The sequence below is a fragment of the Crocodylus siamensis genome, chromosome 10 (genome assembly GCF_052110815.1).
Source record: "Crocodylus siamensis isolate JL-2025a chromosome 10, ASM5211081v1, whole genome shotgun sequence".
In the NCBI taxonomy this organism is placed as follows: domain Eukaryota; kingdom Metazoa; phylum Chordata; order Crocodylia; family Crocodylidae; genus Crocodylus; species Crocodylus siamensis.
In genome coordinates this window covers 6,785,079-6,803,464 of record NC_143404.1, presented here as the reverse complement: position 1 = coordinate 6,803,464, position 18,386 = coordinate 6,785,079, and the positions used below count along the sequence as shown (strand labels likewise).

General features: G+C 40.9%; 1 protein-coding gene across 6 annotated transcripts in view; it reads right to left on the bottom strand.

Annotated features, from left to right (window-relative positions):
• The window catches only part of FAM13B (family with sequence similarity 13 member B), a 65,074-nt gene that overhangs the window by 46,302 nt on the left and 386 nt on the right, over positions 1-18,386 (bottom strand). For 4 of the 6 annotated variants that reach the window (XM_090020983.1, XM_090020988.1, XM_090020987.1 and 1 more), the window contains exons 2-5: positions 11,101-11,233; positions 2,569-2,735; positions 1,127-1,317; positions 354-566 (exon numbers count right to left, since the gene is read on the bottom strand). In XM_090020983.1, coding sequence (XP_089877109.1) covers positions 354-566; positions 1,127-1,283 — 370 coding nt within the window. In that variant the 5' untranslated portion in view covers positions 1,284-1,317; positions 2,569-2,735; positions 11,101-11,233. The remainder of the gene's footprint in view (positions 1-353; positions 567-1,126; positions 1,318-2,568; positions 2,736-11,100; positions 11,234-18,386) is intronic. The other 2 variants (XM_090020985.1, XM_090020984.1) reach the window with 2 other exon arrangements.

Sequence of the window (18,386 nt, the reverse complement as noted above, 5' to 3'; positions counted from 1 at the left end):
AAGGACAGTACAGAGAAAAAAGGGACTTCCATAACAATTCTCAGTTCATCATCACTGAGTAGGAAATTAGAATACTCAAGGTTGGATCCAGTGGCTCTGTCCACTGCCCCAAAATCCATTTACAGAATCAGAGAGCCTGGAATAAGGTTAATGTGGAAATATCCTGAACAGAGCCTAGCTATTCTGAATCTTGTGCAAGGAAGAGCAAACTACATTCAAAATAAATGTCTCGTGATGACCACATGGTTACATGGAACACCAAAGAAATCCTCAGTCACTTAAACCTCTTTAATTAGTGGGGCCTTAAAACCAGTTGTTATCACTTAACCTCCATGCAAAATAGTTCTCATTACCTTGATAAAGTTGCATCAAGTGTATATGCAAGCTGCCTGGGATAACCGGTTCTGGAAGTTCTTGAAGAAAAAATCTAAGAAGGCTAATAGCTGAGGGTACATCTGCTTCTTTAACCAGGTCCACATCTTCTCCGTTATCGTATCTTTGCCGAAGCCACTCCACTGTTTCAGCATTCCCATTGACTTGAAAAAGTCCTTCTTGTTCCAGACCTCCTAAGTTAATAGCAAGTTGCAAAAAATAAAATCTTATCTGAGATGTCATTTATCCACTTTTTTTTAATGAAATACTGTAGATAGCTGGAGACTCAGCACTTTTACCAGGCAACTACAAAGCAGGAAATTTGCTCCTCCGGAGTCTCTCTGAAACTTGCCCCCGCTCCAAATCAAAACATATTCTCATATCCAATTTATAAACCCAATAGCCAAGTAAACATTCTTCAGCCTCAAAATACACAATTTCCCCAAAAGTACTGTGGTTAGCTGGCTATCCTCTCTAAAGCCTATGAATTCAATCAAGCAAAGAACAGAAGTGCAACACATACAAGGCAGAAGATGAGGCAGGTGGCACCTTAAGACTAACTGGTTCTGAGGCATGAGTTTTCATAGGCATCAACCTACACTGGCAGTGATTGGATTGGCAGAAAGAAAAGATTTTTGGCCCACAAAACCCCAATAGTTGCTCAAAGAAATAACAGAAATAGGAGTGTGTTATACTGCTTGAAACCAATTGGGACAAAACATCTCACTTACAAACACAACACGGAAATACATACCATGTTCCTCAATATAGTCCACCACATGGCGGACTATGAACGGAACCTCATTGTCTGGTTGCCCTTCCTGCTGCAGCTCATCAAGTGGAATTCCAAATATTTTGTTAGCAAGAACAGAGTTGCAGTTACTCAAGGAAGGGGAGGAACTCTTCCTCATATCTTTTTGCAGCCAAAAATCAAAGCTGTCTCTTCTGTCAAGTGAACAGAATTAAAACTAAGACAATGGTTCAAGCGCACACAACTCAGAAAATGAGATACCCTGTTTTCCACATACGCATGTTCATAAGCATTTAAATACTTTCCAACCTCTGACAGGTCATGATAGGACAGTTTCTGTGGAGTTACTGATCTAAATTCATCAAAATTATGTGAACAGTGGAGATTATTATTCCACATACAAGGTCAAAGTAGCAAAAGCAAAGTAGATTTGAACCTTATATATTAACTAAATCAGAACTGAATAGCATAAGCTTTTGTAAGCAGTAGGTTTACTTCACTAGATGCTGTGTAGTAGCAAAGGAGTATTCAGGAAAAGGTTAATTACTGTTTCAACTGACGTTCTGGAGTAACATTTTTTCTACTTTATTTCTGATATTAGCAGGACTTAAAAAACCCAGCTCAGGAGGATTTTCTGCTATTAGAGCGCAAATCTAAGTACCAAAGTGCCAAGCATAGTTTTGTTCTGACAACTTAGCTATTCAAAATGGAGCTGCATGAAAAGTTGTCTAGTGTTATACAACTCCAAGGCCACCAGAATTCTGAGCGGCTCTGGGACTCTGCAACCGAAACTGTGGTTTTGAAAAAGACCTTTCGGTTTTCAAGCCAGTGTCTAAGTAACCACAGAATACTCATCAACTTCAAACTCTTTTTACTGAAATTTTCTTTCCCATAATAATGACCCGAGTCTCCAAGACTGACTAACGACCTCATGCTAGCAATCCAGGAACTACATGTAGATCTTTCCTTAATTTATAGCACAGCTGTTTGAGAATATTTGCAAGGCAACACACTTCAGACTACAGAAAAGAAAAATGCCTCATCAGCAAGCAGTTGCTGATTCAGCTTTTCAGTAAAGTCACAGATCAATACTGAAATATACTAAAGATTACCAGGGAAAGATTCAGAATAGGTATGTATTATTAGGCTGACAATGCTAAAGCAAAATTATGATATAACAGAAGAAGCTGCCCTCTTTTGGGCAAATACTACTGAAAGGAAAACAGTGCCCCTATAGACAGTAGCATGCCCATTTATGTGCATGTTTTAAATACTGTAGGAAGCATTTTTTAAAACAATTAATAAAAATGTGTCTTGCAAGTGATAAAATTAATCCTCTAGTCTCTGCTTAACTGTCAAGTTATTGCCTGAAACATCAGGCAGACTGGAATCTAGCCACATCATTTTTCAAAAAACAAAACCATCGAGTCATTTAAGGGACCTACCTCAGAGGACTTAAACACCCACGTTTAAAAAAGGTTTTCTGCGCCAGCTGCCCTCACTGACCAAGCATTTTTTTGTCATTTATGGTTGTTTAAGATTATGGCAGAAGATCAGCCTGTAGTTCCTCATTGAAGAAGAGCAGAACTCGATCAGTACTTCAGCAGTTAATCTAAAATAGAGGAAACATTGTAGGATGTTAATGTTTTAAACATTTACATTTAAGCAATTAAATGACAGGTCTACTTATAAGAGATTTTAAAAGACTCTCACTCCTGTTTTACTTGGATTTGTCTTGGTACATTAAACATCAGAGCACAGCGACTCCACCAGCTTGGTTCATGTAGTAATATAGACAGGCATGAACCCCTGCTTACACAACTGCTGTTATGACCTTAAATCATGTGTCATATTAATCTTCATCATTGCAAGACATCAAGAACAAAAGCTAACCCATTTTTAATCACACTAACAAATACATGCTAATGCCATGAGCTAATTCATGCATCATATTAAAAAAAAAATTAAGGATCCCAGATACTTGAAATGTCCTTTAGTTAAAACTATGCCTTGCCTAGATGAAGAAACTGATCTCTAGAACCAGTCTAGAAGAAACTGATCTCTAGAACCATTCTAGAAAGACTATTCTAAAATAATTTCCCATGTGAACACTCTTCTGGAATAAATCATTCCATTTATTGACCAGAGTAAATAGAGCCTGGCATAATCGGGTTAGGGTATAATCATAATACAATTAAAACAGCCAAAGACGTAACACAGACATGATGAACATTTTAGAGAGCCAAAACAACAGTTTATCAGATATATACCAAAAGACTAAAGGCAAAAAGTAAAACAAAAAATAGGAGGTACATGGCAGAAGCTCCCCAGGTATGAGGGCAGTACCCTTATAAGGGCATCAACCTAACCCTGCAAGCAGCTTGGAAATGAGAGGTTTTGTACTACAGTTAGGAAATCCATCTTTCATATCCATCTCTGGCTAGAATGTTAGTCACTTTTGGGTTCAAGATTCCTCCTGTTTCAAGAAGAGGACCAGTATTTCCTGTTCTTCCTTCTCCCCTGGCTCCCACCCCTCCCTTCCCACCATCTACAAAAATTATGAGCTGTTAGGATGATGAAAGTCTTCTTCCTCATTCAGTGTACCTAAATAACTTGATTTTGACTTGACTCTTAATAGCAAAACAAACAAGCCATTAATTTTACTCTACTGTCGCTTGGCAAAGCTTTGAGAAACAGCAGAGTCACTGGACCCACCTGCAACTTGAGGAAGCTAAGTATCTATTTAAAATCAGTAGGTTGTTTTCTAAACTAGAGAAGAAAAGGGAATGTTTTTAATAGGGGTGCACCAACAGAGAATTTTTGAGCTGATACCAATGGCTGATTTTTAACAAGCCATATCAGCTGACACTGATCCAATTCTGATATGTAGCCGAGCAGCATGGAAAGCAGCTGGGTTCAGCTGTAAGTCTGTTATGGGAGAAGGAGAAGGGAAGGAATGGGTGGGGGGGCAGATTGAGGCCCCCGCACAGTGAGGGAGGGAGTAGGGCTGAGGCAGAGGCAAGCACTGCGCAGCCGGAGCGGAGTGCGTGACAGAACCCACAGCAGCAGCCCGCCTTCACCCCACACAGATCCAGGGGCAGATGCCCCCATGCCCTCCCAGGGTACAAGTAGCTGCAGGAAACACCCTCCCCCTCCCCACCACAAAGAAGCCGTTCCTGGCCCCATCCTGTCCTGGCTGGGCAGCACCTGTCCCTGCCTCTGCCCCACTCCTCCCTCACTGCGGGGGCCTCAAGCTGCACCCCGCCCTCCCCTCACCAGCCAGACCCAGTTGCTCTCCATGCTGCTATGCTGCGCTTCTGGCCACTTGCGTGCTGCACTGCAGCTGCGTGCATGCACGGGCGTTTATCAGTGGCATTATCGGCCACATCATCCAAAAGAAGCCAATTGCTGATACAGTTGATTTTCCTTATATCAGTGTTGATCCAATATGGGACCAATGTACTGGTGCACCTCGAGTTTTCAATAACAGGTTAGCTCTGATGAAACAATAGTTTCAACCTTTTATTCACCAGGGAAAACAGGCCTGCTCATTACTAATCAGTATGTTTTGGGGATGTTCGTTTTAGCTGTGTTGGTCCAAGGACATAGGCAAACAAGGTTCTTTGGGTAAATGCGGTATCTTTTATTAAACCAACCAAATAGATGAAAAAATTGTCCTTTGCACCAGCAGACTCTGCCCATGCCTAAAGAAGGGTGTTTGTGCCCTAAAGTTTGCAAAGGACAATTTTTCTAACTATTTAATTGATCTAATAAAAGATGCCACATTTACCCAAAAAACCTTGTCTTACTAATCAGTAAGTATCTGAAGACAAACAGGCAGCACTAGATGAAAGCTGCATATATCTGTGAACTCCAACTCAAAATTTGCCTATGTTTTTTCACACAAGGAATAGAGAAAAAAAAATGACCCTTTACCAAGTGCACACTTTATCTTTATTTTAATTACAAAACATCCAGAAGTGGGGGAAATGGAAGCAGAACTCGTGCTCCAAGTTAGTAAAGAGAATCCTCTTTCCTAGATGCTTGGTTGGGGCACCTTGTTCACTTGCTCACTGTCAACGTGACTGAGATTTAGGGTCAGGGAGGAATTATCCCCCAAGTACAGATTGGTGTCTCCTTCAGCATCCTGGGTAACCTGTCAGGATCATCTGCACAGGTGTCACCTAATCAGTTCCCTGCAAGGCTTTCTGCAGAGACCCTGGACAGCATTAACACTTCAGTTACCCCTGTTCTCTGCCTGTGTTAGACAACGGTTTGAGCTCCTCAAATGACTAAATGCTTTAGTTTAACTAAGCCTATTGGATTCAGTACAGCTGTACCTGGGGAAAGCTTAGTAGTCTGCCATGCACAGGAAGCTGGGCTAGAGGATTTAAGGGTCCTCTCTGGACATTAAGGGAAACTATGTTGCAGGTTTGAATGTTTATTATTTGTTTTTCATATTAAGTACATAGATTCCTATTAAAGAAAATGTTTCAATCAAAGAATTAAAGAAACAGTATCTGTCCCAAAGCCCTAAGGGAATAATGTGGTCTGATGAGTATTTGCACCTGTATTTTTAGTTTTTAAGTTTTTAGCAAATGCAAAACAATCCCTTTAATGTAAGATGCTTACCCTGAAAAGAAATAATGACATTCGACTCAAGCTAAATTCTGTGCAACAGTTTTGTGTTTAATAGGCACAATGGGAATATTTTTAAAAACTAAATTATGATTTTCCCCAACCATAAAAATATCCACTTAAAAAAACCCTTAGAACCTGAAAAACCCAGCGAAAGGGGTCACAAAAATGACACAACCCACCCACCCCCCCCACATAATATGCAATTCCATTTATCTGAACATTCATTCCCTCAAAACACAAGCACTCATTGTCCAAAATAAGAGAGCTTGCAATTCTGTAAAAGCACAATAATAATCTCTCCAATCTATTAAAAATAGGCCTATAGTTTTGTTGTTTGTGCCCTTAGAACCAGACATACTTTCGCCCACTTTTTTACTTTTCCAGAACACAGCTCATTATAAAGTTTAAGCCTAACCAACCTGTATGCTAAATCCTACTATAATTTCATGCTAGACTTAGTACACCCAACTCTCATGTCTTAGCTTTACAACTTTCTGTTTTATACAGATAAACCGTTAACCTTTTAATACCAGAAAAGAAGAAAAGAAACTCAGCTCCCTAATTTTGAGACACTAACAAAGAAAGGGAATTTAGGATGCTCTCTATCCAGACTGCTAAAAACTCTTGTCCATGTGCTTGTCATTTCACACCTCACATTACTGCAACATCCATTTCAGACCTTGACAAATGGGGACAAGCTTGCCCCATGCTGCAAAAGTCAGTGTCTTTGGCTGTCACTATGACCACATCACCTGTTTTTTACATCCTCAGGGCTCTCCCCTGTGTATCACAAACATGACTACTCAATATCACTTCCAAAGTCCCTCACAGCCTATCTCCCCCCATACATGATCAAAATGCCAATTCCTATTCCTAATTAGCCCATGATGCCAGGTTCCATCACCCACTCACTGAGTTTTAAAAACAAGCACCTTTGAGCTTTCTTCCATGCATTTCCCTATAAGCATCTGCAAAACTACTGAATTAACCCTCTTCAAATCGTCCCTTAAAACTTGTGCTGTGAATCCTATAGAAACACAGCAGCATCATCCAGTTTTGCTGGGGTGCTTGGGGAAGTGGACTAGCAAATCTCCTTTGTCAAACAAGCAACCACAAGGCCTCCAATAGTCCTGGAAGAATTTTCTAATTTGTCATAGCATGCTTCTCTCCCAAATCCTTAACTGAAAAGAGCCACCAGGAGCAATCATTTCTTTAAACTGCTTATTTTGTGATGCATTAGAAGGAAATATTGATGTAAAACAGAGCTGCAAGTATCTTATCAAATTTATAGTCTCATGGTATGTTTATTAAAATGCTGTTATCTTGAGGCACCAGAGACAAAACATAAGTTTCTCCTGCTGCAAGGCCTAGGACAGGGCTTGCATTAGAAAAAAAAACACCCCTTTCAAATAGATCCAGGTTCTGCTTTTACACTACAGCCAGACTGTTTTAGCCAATTAAACATTGTGAAGTCAAAAAATAGCAAGTCTGTTTGAGATGAGCACAAATCTCTTCTGCACTGCTATATAGCAACTCCTGACAAAGTTAGTTATACTTAGGAATTATGGTTTTCATTACTCCCTCCATTCAGTTTATCACTTCCTACCACTTCAAAAGTAATTTACCTAAAAGTAGAGAATAAATTCAAAAACTGGTACCTACTAACTTCTAACTGCTGTCACGTTTACTCAAGTAAAAACTAAAATCATAAAAATCAGCACCTGCTATTTTCTACACAGAAGTCTAAAAATGAAGATGAGCCCTCCAGTTTTACAGAGCCATGCTATCAGATGCTGCCCATCTTCCAGAGTATTGTAGCAAATCAAGACCATTGACCACAAGATGAACATGAGCCTGCAATGCGATGCTGCGGCTAATAAAGCGACCAAAACGCTGGCGTGCATCCATAGATGCTTCTCGAACAAATCCCGGGACGTCATTCTCCCCTTGTACTCGGCCTTGGTGAGGCCGCAGCTGGAGTACTGCGTCCAGTTTTGGGCTCCACAATTCAAAAAGGATGTGGAGAAGCTTGAGAGAGTCCAGAGGAGAGCTACGCGCATGATCAGGGGTCAGGAAAACAGACCTTACGACGACGGGCTGAGAGCCATGGGGCTCTTTAGCCTGGAAAAGCGCAGGCTCAGGGGTGATCTGATGGCCACCTATAAGTTTATCAAGGGTGACCACCAGGATCTGGGGGAACGGTTGTTCACCAGAGCGCCCCAAGGGATGACGAGGTCGAATGGTCACAAACTCCTGCAAGACCATTTCAGGCTGGACATAAGGAAGAATTTCCTTACTGTCCGAGCCCCCAAGGTCTGGAACAGTCTGCCAGTGGAGGTGGTTCAAGAACCTACATTGAACACCTTCAAGAGCAAACTGGATGCTTATCTTGCTGGGATCCTATGACCCCAGCTGACTTCCTGCCCTTTGGGCAGGGGGCTGGACTCGATCTCCCGAGGTCCCTTCCAGCCCTGATGTCTATGAAATCTATGAAATAGCTCACGTCATAGGCACTGCATCTCTTCACCATAAGGGTGATGAATGATCAGAGCCAACAGCAGTCTAAAGAACTATATTTCCTATTACATAATCCGTCCAATTGGGCATAAGAATCTTACTACTCCCCTTTCTTTTTCCAAACTTCTTAGAAAATTATTCATTCAAAACTGGAATTAGAGCACAAAGTTCCTAGCATTGAAAATTTTAAAGCACATATGAAAATCCCAAACACAAAACATCCATATCCCATAAATACATCAATCAGATCAGTTCTCTCTTTATGTAGGTTGTGTTATTTAGACTCTTCAAACTAAATCTAAGTTTTAAAAGCACTGTCACCCTTGCAACTGCAAAAATTACCTAACAAACAGAGAATAAACCAAGGTAGTCTTCAGACTGTTGACAGTGTCAATGACCCACATAAACCACCCCACTGCCTTCCAAACAGGGACTAACAGTAAGGGCTAATAATACTTCAAAATACCTGTATTTTATTTGTGATCTTTTTTCCCAGTAGGGTAAGGAAATTGGAAGCTGAATGAAGGAAAGAAGGAAGAGAGGAGAACAGTGAATCCAATGGGAAAAAAGAGTTGCATTATTAAAAATTATGTTTTTCCCAGGAAGCGATTACCAAAGAGTAATAAAACAACAAAATAGGTTGCTATTATGCACATCTTTTTTTTTTTTCCCCCGCTAACTTTCCACTAACAATGGGAAAGCTAACGTAGAGCAAGGGTAGACAAGATTCCCAAATTTCACCCCATTCAACAAACCATATTTAAAATAAAATACATCCCTCTTCTCAGAATACAAAAGGAGAAATATTTCAACATGACAATAGTTATAAACTGACTGCTTGCATTTTAGTGAGAGAAACTTGGATTCCTTCTTCCCATTGCCAGTACTAGAAAAATATCTTAAAATACAGGGAGAATGTTTCCACAGATCATCCAGAAGTTCCTACCAAATTCCATAAATCTTAATTATTCATAATGAAAGGTTCTAGAATAAAGAGTAATGATAGGATGAATATTGCTGTATCCAGCCTAAAACTAGTAAAGAGAGAGATAGTTAGCCATGTGAGTCTGAAGTCAGTCAGAAGGCACGGTAGATATTCACGTAGTCTGTAAAGGTACATAAGTTGCATGCAATATCATATGGACTTCAATACTGAGACTTGTTAGCGTGAAAAAGTGGGTTGCATTCTGCATTTTAATGTCACGTCTCCTATCTAAGACAACCATTAATACTGTATTCCTTGTTGAGGCAAACAAGTACTTCACAAGGTCTTCTATGGAAACAGCATCACAAGTCTTGCTTTTGTAATCTTAATGGCATTTGCTTATCTTGGCAACCAACAAATATTCTACACCCACAAATGAAATGCTGCTGAAGCAAAGCACGGAACAAACTATCAGTATCTAGGAGATTTTTACAGCACTTTAACCCTGGTTTTGGTTATTTTTTTATCATATCGGCCAATTTAAAAGTGAGGTGACAATTTAAAAAACAGAGCAATCTCACCACTCTACTACTTCCACAGCAAATACACCGAATGAAGAGGCAGCAGAGCCAAAAAAAAAAAAACAGCCAGAAACAAATGGAAAATAAAACAAAAGTATTTGGGGGATTTAAGTGAAATCTATGAGAAAAAAAGTAATCCTGAGTTCAAGCAGGTGGAAATAAAAAAAAGACAGCAATTTTACTCTGTTTTTAAGCAGCCTCTCATACTTAGGTATTATCTCCTAACCCCAACAACAACATGTGATCTTACACACCATACAAGTAAAACCCAGATATGAAAGAGTGGGAAGTAAAGTTTCCCAGGCCATCTGACAACCCCCAAAAGCAGTACACTTTAAATTAAAGTTTTTATTTTTGCTGACTTAATTTAGTTCCTTCTGAACAAGTCATATTCTTCAATGCTCAAACTAATGACTAAATAGAAAACAGTAGAGGTGCACCAATACATCAGTTCGATATCAGATCGGCACCAATATAAAGAAAACTTGCTGCACTGGGGGGAAAGAAAAAGAAAAATCGGCCAATGAGGCTGACAATTTGGCCAATAAATGCCCCATGCATGAGTGCATGCCACAGCGCAGCACGCAGGCAGTGAGAGGCACATCCCAGCAGCTTGAAGAGCTGCGTGCAGCTAGTAAGTCAGTTGTGGGGGGAGGGAAGGGGTGTGGAAGGACAGATTAAGACCCCCCCCATGGTGAGGAAGGAGTGGGGCAGGAGCTGAGGCAGGGCATGGGACGGAGTGGTGGCATGTCGGGGGGGGGGGGGGGGGGGGGGAGAAGCAGCTCCCGCTGCTGTGTACACCCCGGGATGGCATGGGGGTGGGGTATGCCCTTGGATCTGCGTGGGGTGGGCTGGGCTACAGCTGTGGGCTGGAGTTATGCGGGGTTCTTCCTGTTGTATATGGGGGGTAGGGCGTTGGGCCAGGGCTGGGCTCTGGGTGGGCATGGCAGCACTAGGAAGGGGAGGGTGGCTACAGCCACACCAAAAAATTCACCGTAGGCCCCCTCCCCGTAGCCCTCCTCCCAGCACCACCACCGCCGCCCGTGCCCATCCTGAACGCAGCTCTAGCCCAATCCCCCTCGCCCACACACCAAGAAGAGCCCAGCACAGCCCCACATGTCCCTTCCCATGCCCTCCCAGGATGCACACACAGGCAGGAGCCACCCCGCACCCCTCAGAAAAGCTGTGGCTCCATCCCATGGCCCGCCCCAGCTGGGCAGCACCTGCCCCACTCCTCCCTCACTGCAGGGGCCTTGATCTGCTTCCCACATGACCCTTCCCTTTCCCCTCCCCTTCCACCACAACAGACTTACCAGCTGCACACAACTCTTCAAGCTGCTGGGCTGTGTATCAGAAATCGGATCAGTATCAGATGATATGCCTCCTTAAAAATCGGCTAAGGGTATCGCCCCCCAAAATCTCTATCGGTGCACTCCTACAAAACAGCTAGAATTAAAAAAGGTGCATAATGTTAGAGTGCATAAAAATATTTCAATTTTCTCAAGTGTAGGATGAAGGAGAGCAAGTTATATTTACTTATGGGCCTGTAACAGTTTACACACAGTATTTCCGACGGACAATTTAACTATGCAGGTGAATGCAACACACAATACACTTAAGCATGAATAAAAATCATCTATGTTTTGAAAATCCAAAACATGGATTTTATATAAATATTTCATAAGAAACTAAACGTGCTTAAAATTAAATTGGAAATTATTAAATATTTAAGGCTCAAACTTAAAATCATTAAAGATGCACCATCTTTGATTCCCCCACATCTCAAGTTTTAACAAGTTAAAGGGGTGCTCCTTTTTTATGTACTTCTAACACTGGGCTGTCCTACTCTCAGGCAGCCAGGTGCTTCATAATGCAGGGGCAGACAGGGACTCCCCAGGTCTCTCGCATCACACAGGCTACCCAATGCTGCCATCCCTCCACCCACGCGCAGTCCAGCTCTGAGTCTCCCAACCACAGTCACCATATGCAAATAGCTTCCCCTTCCCTGCCCAGTACAGACAGCTCATCCCTGCTGCATGCGGGGCACTCTCCCTGGCCACATGGACTACCCAGCTGCAGCGCAGATAGCCCAGCTCCCTTTTTTGCCGCAAGTGCTCCAGTTGCATACCCACCCAGTTTCAGCCGCCAGGGCAGGAGCAACTCTGGGAGAGAGTGGCAGCTGGGTGGGGAGCCCATGGGCTGCATACTAAGCTTTTAAGAGCCACATATTAAGCCTTCGCAGACCACCAGTTGGACAGAACTGCTCTATTAAGGTTAGCCTAAGATTTCCAAGTATGTCCAGTCTCAGGGACTGCATTAAGTACCTATATCATTTTCTGTCTTTCCAATGGATTAGTATTTACATTTTAGCAAATGCAAGTCTCATTTTTTGTTGTGCAAAAAGACTGCAAGTCATTTGGGTAAAGGCTATTTAGCTAGCAATCAATAAATTAGACTAAATAGAGGAAACAAGTGAGACGTTGACTTAGAATTGGAAAAAAAAAAAAAAGTAGTGAGACAGAAATCACAAGTAAAAAAAAAGTCTACTGAATACAAAGTGGTTAACAGCACATTTCTAGAAGTAGTGGATAAAACAAAAAAGTTAGGATTCTGAATAAAATACAGTATAACCTCATAAATCCGGCATGCTTGGGACAGAGCAGCTGCTGGAAATTCGAAAATTCCAGATTTTTAAACCGGAGCAGCGGCATGGGGTGGTAGATGGAGGTGGCAGCCGCTATATGCAAGCTTCCCCTTCCACTGCTCTGGGACTGGCCACTGCTACTCTGGATTTTTGAGAGTTCTGGATTTTTTTATATCCAGATTTATGAAGTTATACTGTACGTGTTAACTTGTGTAACTGCTTGAATAACTATAAACAGGGTAGTTATTGCCTTGGTCAGCAAAAAGGAACAAATTTAATACAAAGATTAAATTTACGTGCCAAACAACATTTCTTAATGATAGTTTCAACCAAGGAGAATTCTCTTTTCTTTAAAAATACAAAGTACAAGACAAAAATAGATTAATTTTTTTTAAAAGACATTTAAATTATGTTTCTTGAAACCTGACATGCATCAAGACAAAACAAACAGTAATTTAAGCCACTTTAGTTGAAAAGTCTGTCCGGCTGGATTGATTTCAGGTGACACTTTGAATCCCATTATAGTTTATAGCTACCAGCCTGGTCTAAAAACGGATTTCTGATAAAGTTTGTGATATTTTAAACAAGTACAGACTCTAATATAGAGAGTTTGAGCCCATCTTCCAATTCAGTTACCTTGAATGCCTTTTTAAACTATGCGCACACATACACATAAATATTTATTTTTCCTCTAACCTCTTAACATGATTATCATCAGACATCTTCCCCCAATTAATTGAACTGGAATTCACTGACTGCAAGGAAACAAGCCTCAGCAATTTTGTCTAGTATCAAGAGAAGTATATACACCACACTGGTTCTTTCTGTAACTGGGTATGTATGAACATACAAAACACCAGATATCTACTGAACTAAAAGTATTAGATTATCTCCCACTAATGGAGTTCTTCCCTACTTGCTCAGGCTCAGAAGATACGCTCCTAGCAATATGACAAAAGAAATGTAGGCAAATAATAATAAACACATCTGTACTTATCAGAAATAAACTATTATTCCAAGAATTAAATCTTGCACATTAAAAGTGATTAAACTGACCCATTTGCCATTACTAAGGAATAAATATCACAGGCGATAACAACTGGTCAATGTTTTCGGTTTGGGGGGGAGGGGGGGAAGAGGGGTAAAAATAATGTATTATGCAGTGTTATCCCATGTCCTCAAAATTGATTCTAAACAAAGGAAGGCCATTTAATGATTAGTAACCTATAACAATTATTTTTATAATACAATTTTTTCTCCTCCTCACAAATTTACTCACCAGTCATTTTATTGCAAGAGGATGAATCTGTACTCCATTTTCTTCACATATTGAAAAAAATGTAAACCCTCAGAGATACAGTACCTAGCGACTATCAATAGGGATACGTATTGCTTATAATAGTTACACAGAAAAAAGTATTAAATAATGTTCAGGTGTATATCACATTTGTAAATGTAATAAGATACCCAAACACAGATTTAAATATACATATATATCCTATACAATGTTAGGCATTCTTTTTAGAAACGGTACACTGATAAAATACTGCAATCTCTTTAAAGACCTGCCAAAGCCCAAGCAAAAAGAAAAAGAAGCGAAAGATCTACTATCTACACATAAGTGTATTAAAAGATATTATTTTATATTCACTTACTAGCTCAACTCCCCAAAATGAATAGCTTTTAATCAACTTAAAACAACATGCCTATTTCATTTTATTTTAGCAATGAATTTGAATTAAATGAAACCACCAAACACCAGAAAACAACAGTGATTGTTTGCTCGGTGCTGTACACCCACCACTGAACTGTGCCAGGTTCTCTCCCTCAGCTGCCTCTACCAATGCTCATGTGCAGAATTATAAAAGGAACTTACCGCTAGCACAGATCCCATCTTATTCATAAAAAGTCACTACATAACAAGTCTTTTGTAGTTTATGTAAAGTTAATTATATTTGTCTTCCTTGCTCTATAATGTAAAATTGCACTCCATCAAACAAGCCGTTGTACTTGCCACCCCATCAGATAAAAAAGAGAGCTAATAAATGTTATAGCATTTTGAAAAAGTACGACGATACAACTCGCCTTTGAACAGGAAGGAAAGTTCAGTAAACCTATTTAATCTGAGAACGTCACATTCTGAAAACAAAGCTGCTTAGTAAGTGTTACTGCCAAGACTGACTTCTGTCCAGAATTCAAGTTACTTTACACAAATACCTAAAAAAGCATATTATAAATATATAATGCACTTATTTATAATAAATTAAGATATCCTATTACAAAGATTTTTGTTTGGCCTTCTACTTCCCCTCTTAGAGACGGGAACAGATACATGCATCCAAACTCAATCCCTCACAAAACACGGAGCGTGGCCTGTTTATAATAGAAGGCACAGTAATTTGCATCTTGCAGACTAACTAAATCAGAGATCCATAACACAAGCTTTCACTGGTGCAAATCTACCTCGACTTCAGACTAACACAGATAAGTACCTCTCCTCTTAGATAAAGTACCTCTCACAGATAAGTACCTCTCCTCCAGCTTCTGTCAGGGGGACAACCACATGCCAGTAAAACAAAAGGTGGTCCTACAATTCCAAATTTTTGACTGCAACAATCCAAAGTCATAGCTACAGAATAAAGCTGTTTGAAAAAGACATGCATGCAAAAGGGAACTGAAGCCATATGACAGCTGTCTTCCTCTGACAAGCATTTCTTGGTATAACTTCAACTACAATCAAATCTGCAGACATCACCAAAACTGTAAAGGTATAAGAAACACAGGAGAAACAACAGAAGTGACCTGAAGGGATTAAAGCAGTGGAGGCTGAAGGCAAGGAGAGACTGGACACTAATTAATTGTGAAGTCCAACACTTGAGGAGAGGACAAATATTCCCTCAAATCAAACACACAGCCACAAAGTTAGGGGAAAGGCAGAAGGAAGGACACACTGCTATCTACACCCATCAACACAGGGAGTTTAATTTTCTTCTGCTTTAATAATAAGTATTATTTTATATAATCAAACACACACAAAACAAAGTGTTAATATTGTACGTAGAAGGCTGTCCTGTCATTCGTATTTTCACCTGCAGAGAGCTCTGTGTGCGCAGTGTAAATACTCAACCTACTGGCTCTACAACATTCTGTTCTTATAGACAGAGTGGTCACTGTTAAAAATCTTTAAAATTGCTTTTAGTAAGTGATTAATATGACCAGTGCATACAATTAGTCTTAAATCTTATTCTTAATAAATTCAAATAGAGCTCTCTCTGTGTACTGTGTGTCCATGGACTGGGTCCTCATTATTTTTGCTACTGTGACAGTAGAGGCACAGCAAAAAGCGTATTTAAAATTCAATTTACTTGCTTCCACTGCACTTTACTTAAAACAAAATGCCCAGAACAGATCCAGCAAGGTCTCTGCTATTTGTTTCAAGAATGAGGTGTGTTCTTAAGAAAATCTTAGAAAGAAGTACGCCAACCCTCTGAACAGCTGCCATTTCCCTCAGCTCCTATGCAGAAACGCTGTTTGGAAACATGTGAAAGGGTAAGGGTTGAAGTGTTGTACACCACTTTAAAAAGCGCTTCGCTGAATGATTTGTTACGTCTGTTCTCATGAAGTCAAATTCTGGCTGAGAATAACTATTCTATTTCAGTTGATGAAAAATTAGCTAATTTTTGGCAACTCTGCTTTGTAGCTGCTTCCAAGTCTATGCTTCATTCTCCAACAGGCCCTCCGCATTCTCGCTCTACACTTTCTTTCAAAGTGGCAACATAGTGTAGCCAGCAGGTCTTAGCAGAATCATGAACAAGTTTCAGGTTTCCGAACAGGATTCTCAACCTGTTATTGAACTTGAATCTTAGCCGATTGGATTTTTGCATTGTCTGTGAGAACCTACACAAATTTAATCGCAGATTAATTTTTCTGCGCAGTTTGTACTGCATGGTAATTTCCCTAGGACCACAGAGTAGATCAGTTCTAAAAAGAGAAGCAAGCTAGAAGCTGGTTACAATGAATACATCTTTTATTTTCAGCGTGTGGGTGGTGCAATGCAATGCTAAAAATGCACCGTCATAGCTGTATCTAGACTGTTTTCTGGTTGTGTTAATAAAATAACAAATCCTGCTGCGGTGTAATAATGAATAGCTATTTTTTGGTATGTCTGCCTGTGTTACTCTTCAGGATACTGTGCTCCACAATACAGTGTACAGTAGCCTTTCAAGGAGTTTGTAACTCAATGGTGGGGTAACAGCTAACTGTTTTATCTCCGTAGCCTGTGCACTGAGCTGGCAGCAAAACCTATTTGGCGTTGTGTGCTGAATTTAAGTAATTCTGTTTGGATGTCATTTCTGCCTCCATCTACAGCTCCTTTCCAGGAAAATATACTGAGACTTATATTCCTTCACACGTCCAAATTTGAAAACTTCTGGCCAGCCAGAGCACAGTAGGTTGTGCTCACTTTCCTACGAACTTCAGAAGCAAGCACTGCTCTTACTGGGCTATCAGCATCTGACTCCAGATCAAAAGCAGACATTCAAACAGAAGCATCTCTCACAGGAATCAAGCTGTTATCGCAAAAAGTATGACAGCACATGTATTAAAATGGCTAATCTATGTGCAGAATCTTTCCTTTGAATAAAGATTAAACCACATACAATGGAACGTCACCACACAAATTTAACGAGCAATTGGAAGTTGCTCAAGCCCTACAAGAGAAAAATAAGAACATACACAAGACAAAACAGAAGAGAACCAAACCAGAACTTGCAGCAGCATAGTTAAGACATGAACCTCTCCAGAGCACATGGGAAGTAGATGCTATCACCCAAGGACTAAACGAAAAAGGCATCCACATCTGCTGGGCTCCTCCCTGATGGCTTCCTTGGAAGCAGCTATAAAAACCACTGACTCTATTTAATTGTTCCTCTTAACATGACTGAGCACATTTTCCAGACATCAGCGAGGAAGACCTGTTTATACATCCAATCTTTGGATTTATTTTCATTATTGTAGAATTCACTTTTCCAGGGCACAAACCAGGACACCATGGTACTAAACAATGTGCAAACACAGAAAACATACATGGCCCCTGCCACAGAGAGCTCACAATTTAAGGTAAAAGTTATGCTCCCTGAATGACATTAAAAAGGGACCCGATGTAATAGGAAACAGCATGCCTTTATATTGCGATGTTGGGAGGTACATTAAGTATGGTCATATATAGAGACTTGACCAACTGGTTAGATGGCAGAAAAATCTTGATATTTCCTTCTTTTACAGAACCCAGCAGGATCTGGTTTGGTTCTGTCCTGTCCCCCCTACATTCTTATTCTGCTCTCTTCGCTGAAGGGCTCAAGCACCTTCCAAATGCTCGCTGAATTTAGGAGGCATTGTTAAACACCCGAAGAGCACAAAAACTGGAGTCATTTATCAATCACCCAGAAATAAAGCAGGTCAATTCCTGAATTTTCCATCCTCCGACTGATATACAGCTATTTTCTTTTCCTTTCGAAGCACTGCCAGGCACTGCTGGCACTTTGGCAAAAGGCCCACCGTCCCAACTTGCCTACCGAGATTTTTCTCGCAAGCCCTCGAGAGGGTAAACACATTCTCGACCTGCCAAGAAAACCTCGCCGCGCATTTGAGCGGCAACTGCCTCCTCCCCGAGCACTGCTTGGAAATGAAGTCCGGCTGCTTTAATACGCTGGGCTTCCCTTCGTTTTCCCTGAGAGAGAACGCAGGGCTGGAGGAGCTGGTGCGCCACTTCTCTGGAAGCTGCCGCTTCTCCTTGTTTTGGGCACCGAGTGCGGCCCCTCCACGGCTGTATTGAAGGACAGTGAGGCAGGAGTGGCGATTTGGGAGCAAAAAAAAGAGAGGACACGGGAGGGGTCTCAGGTGTAACCCTGAAGGGTCTGAACCCCCCAGCAATCCCCCACCTCAGCTGCCTCTTGC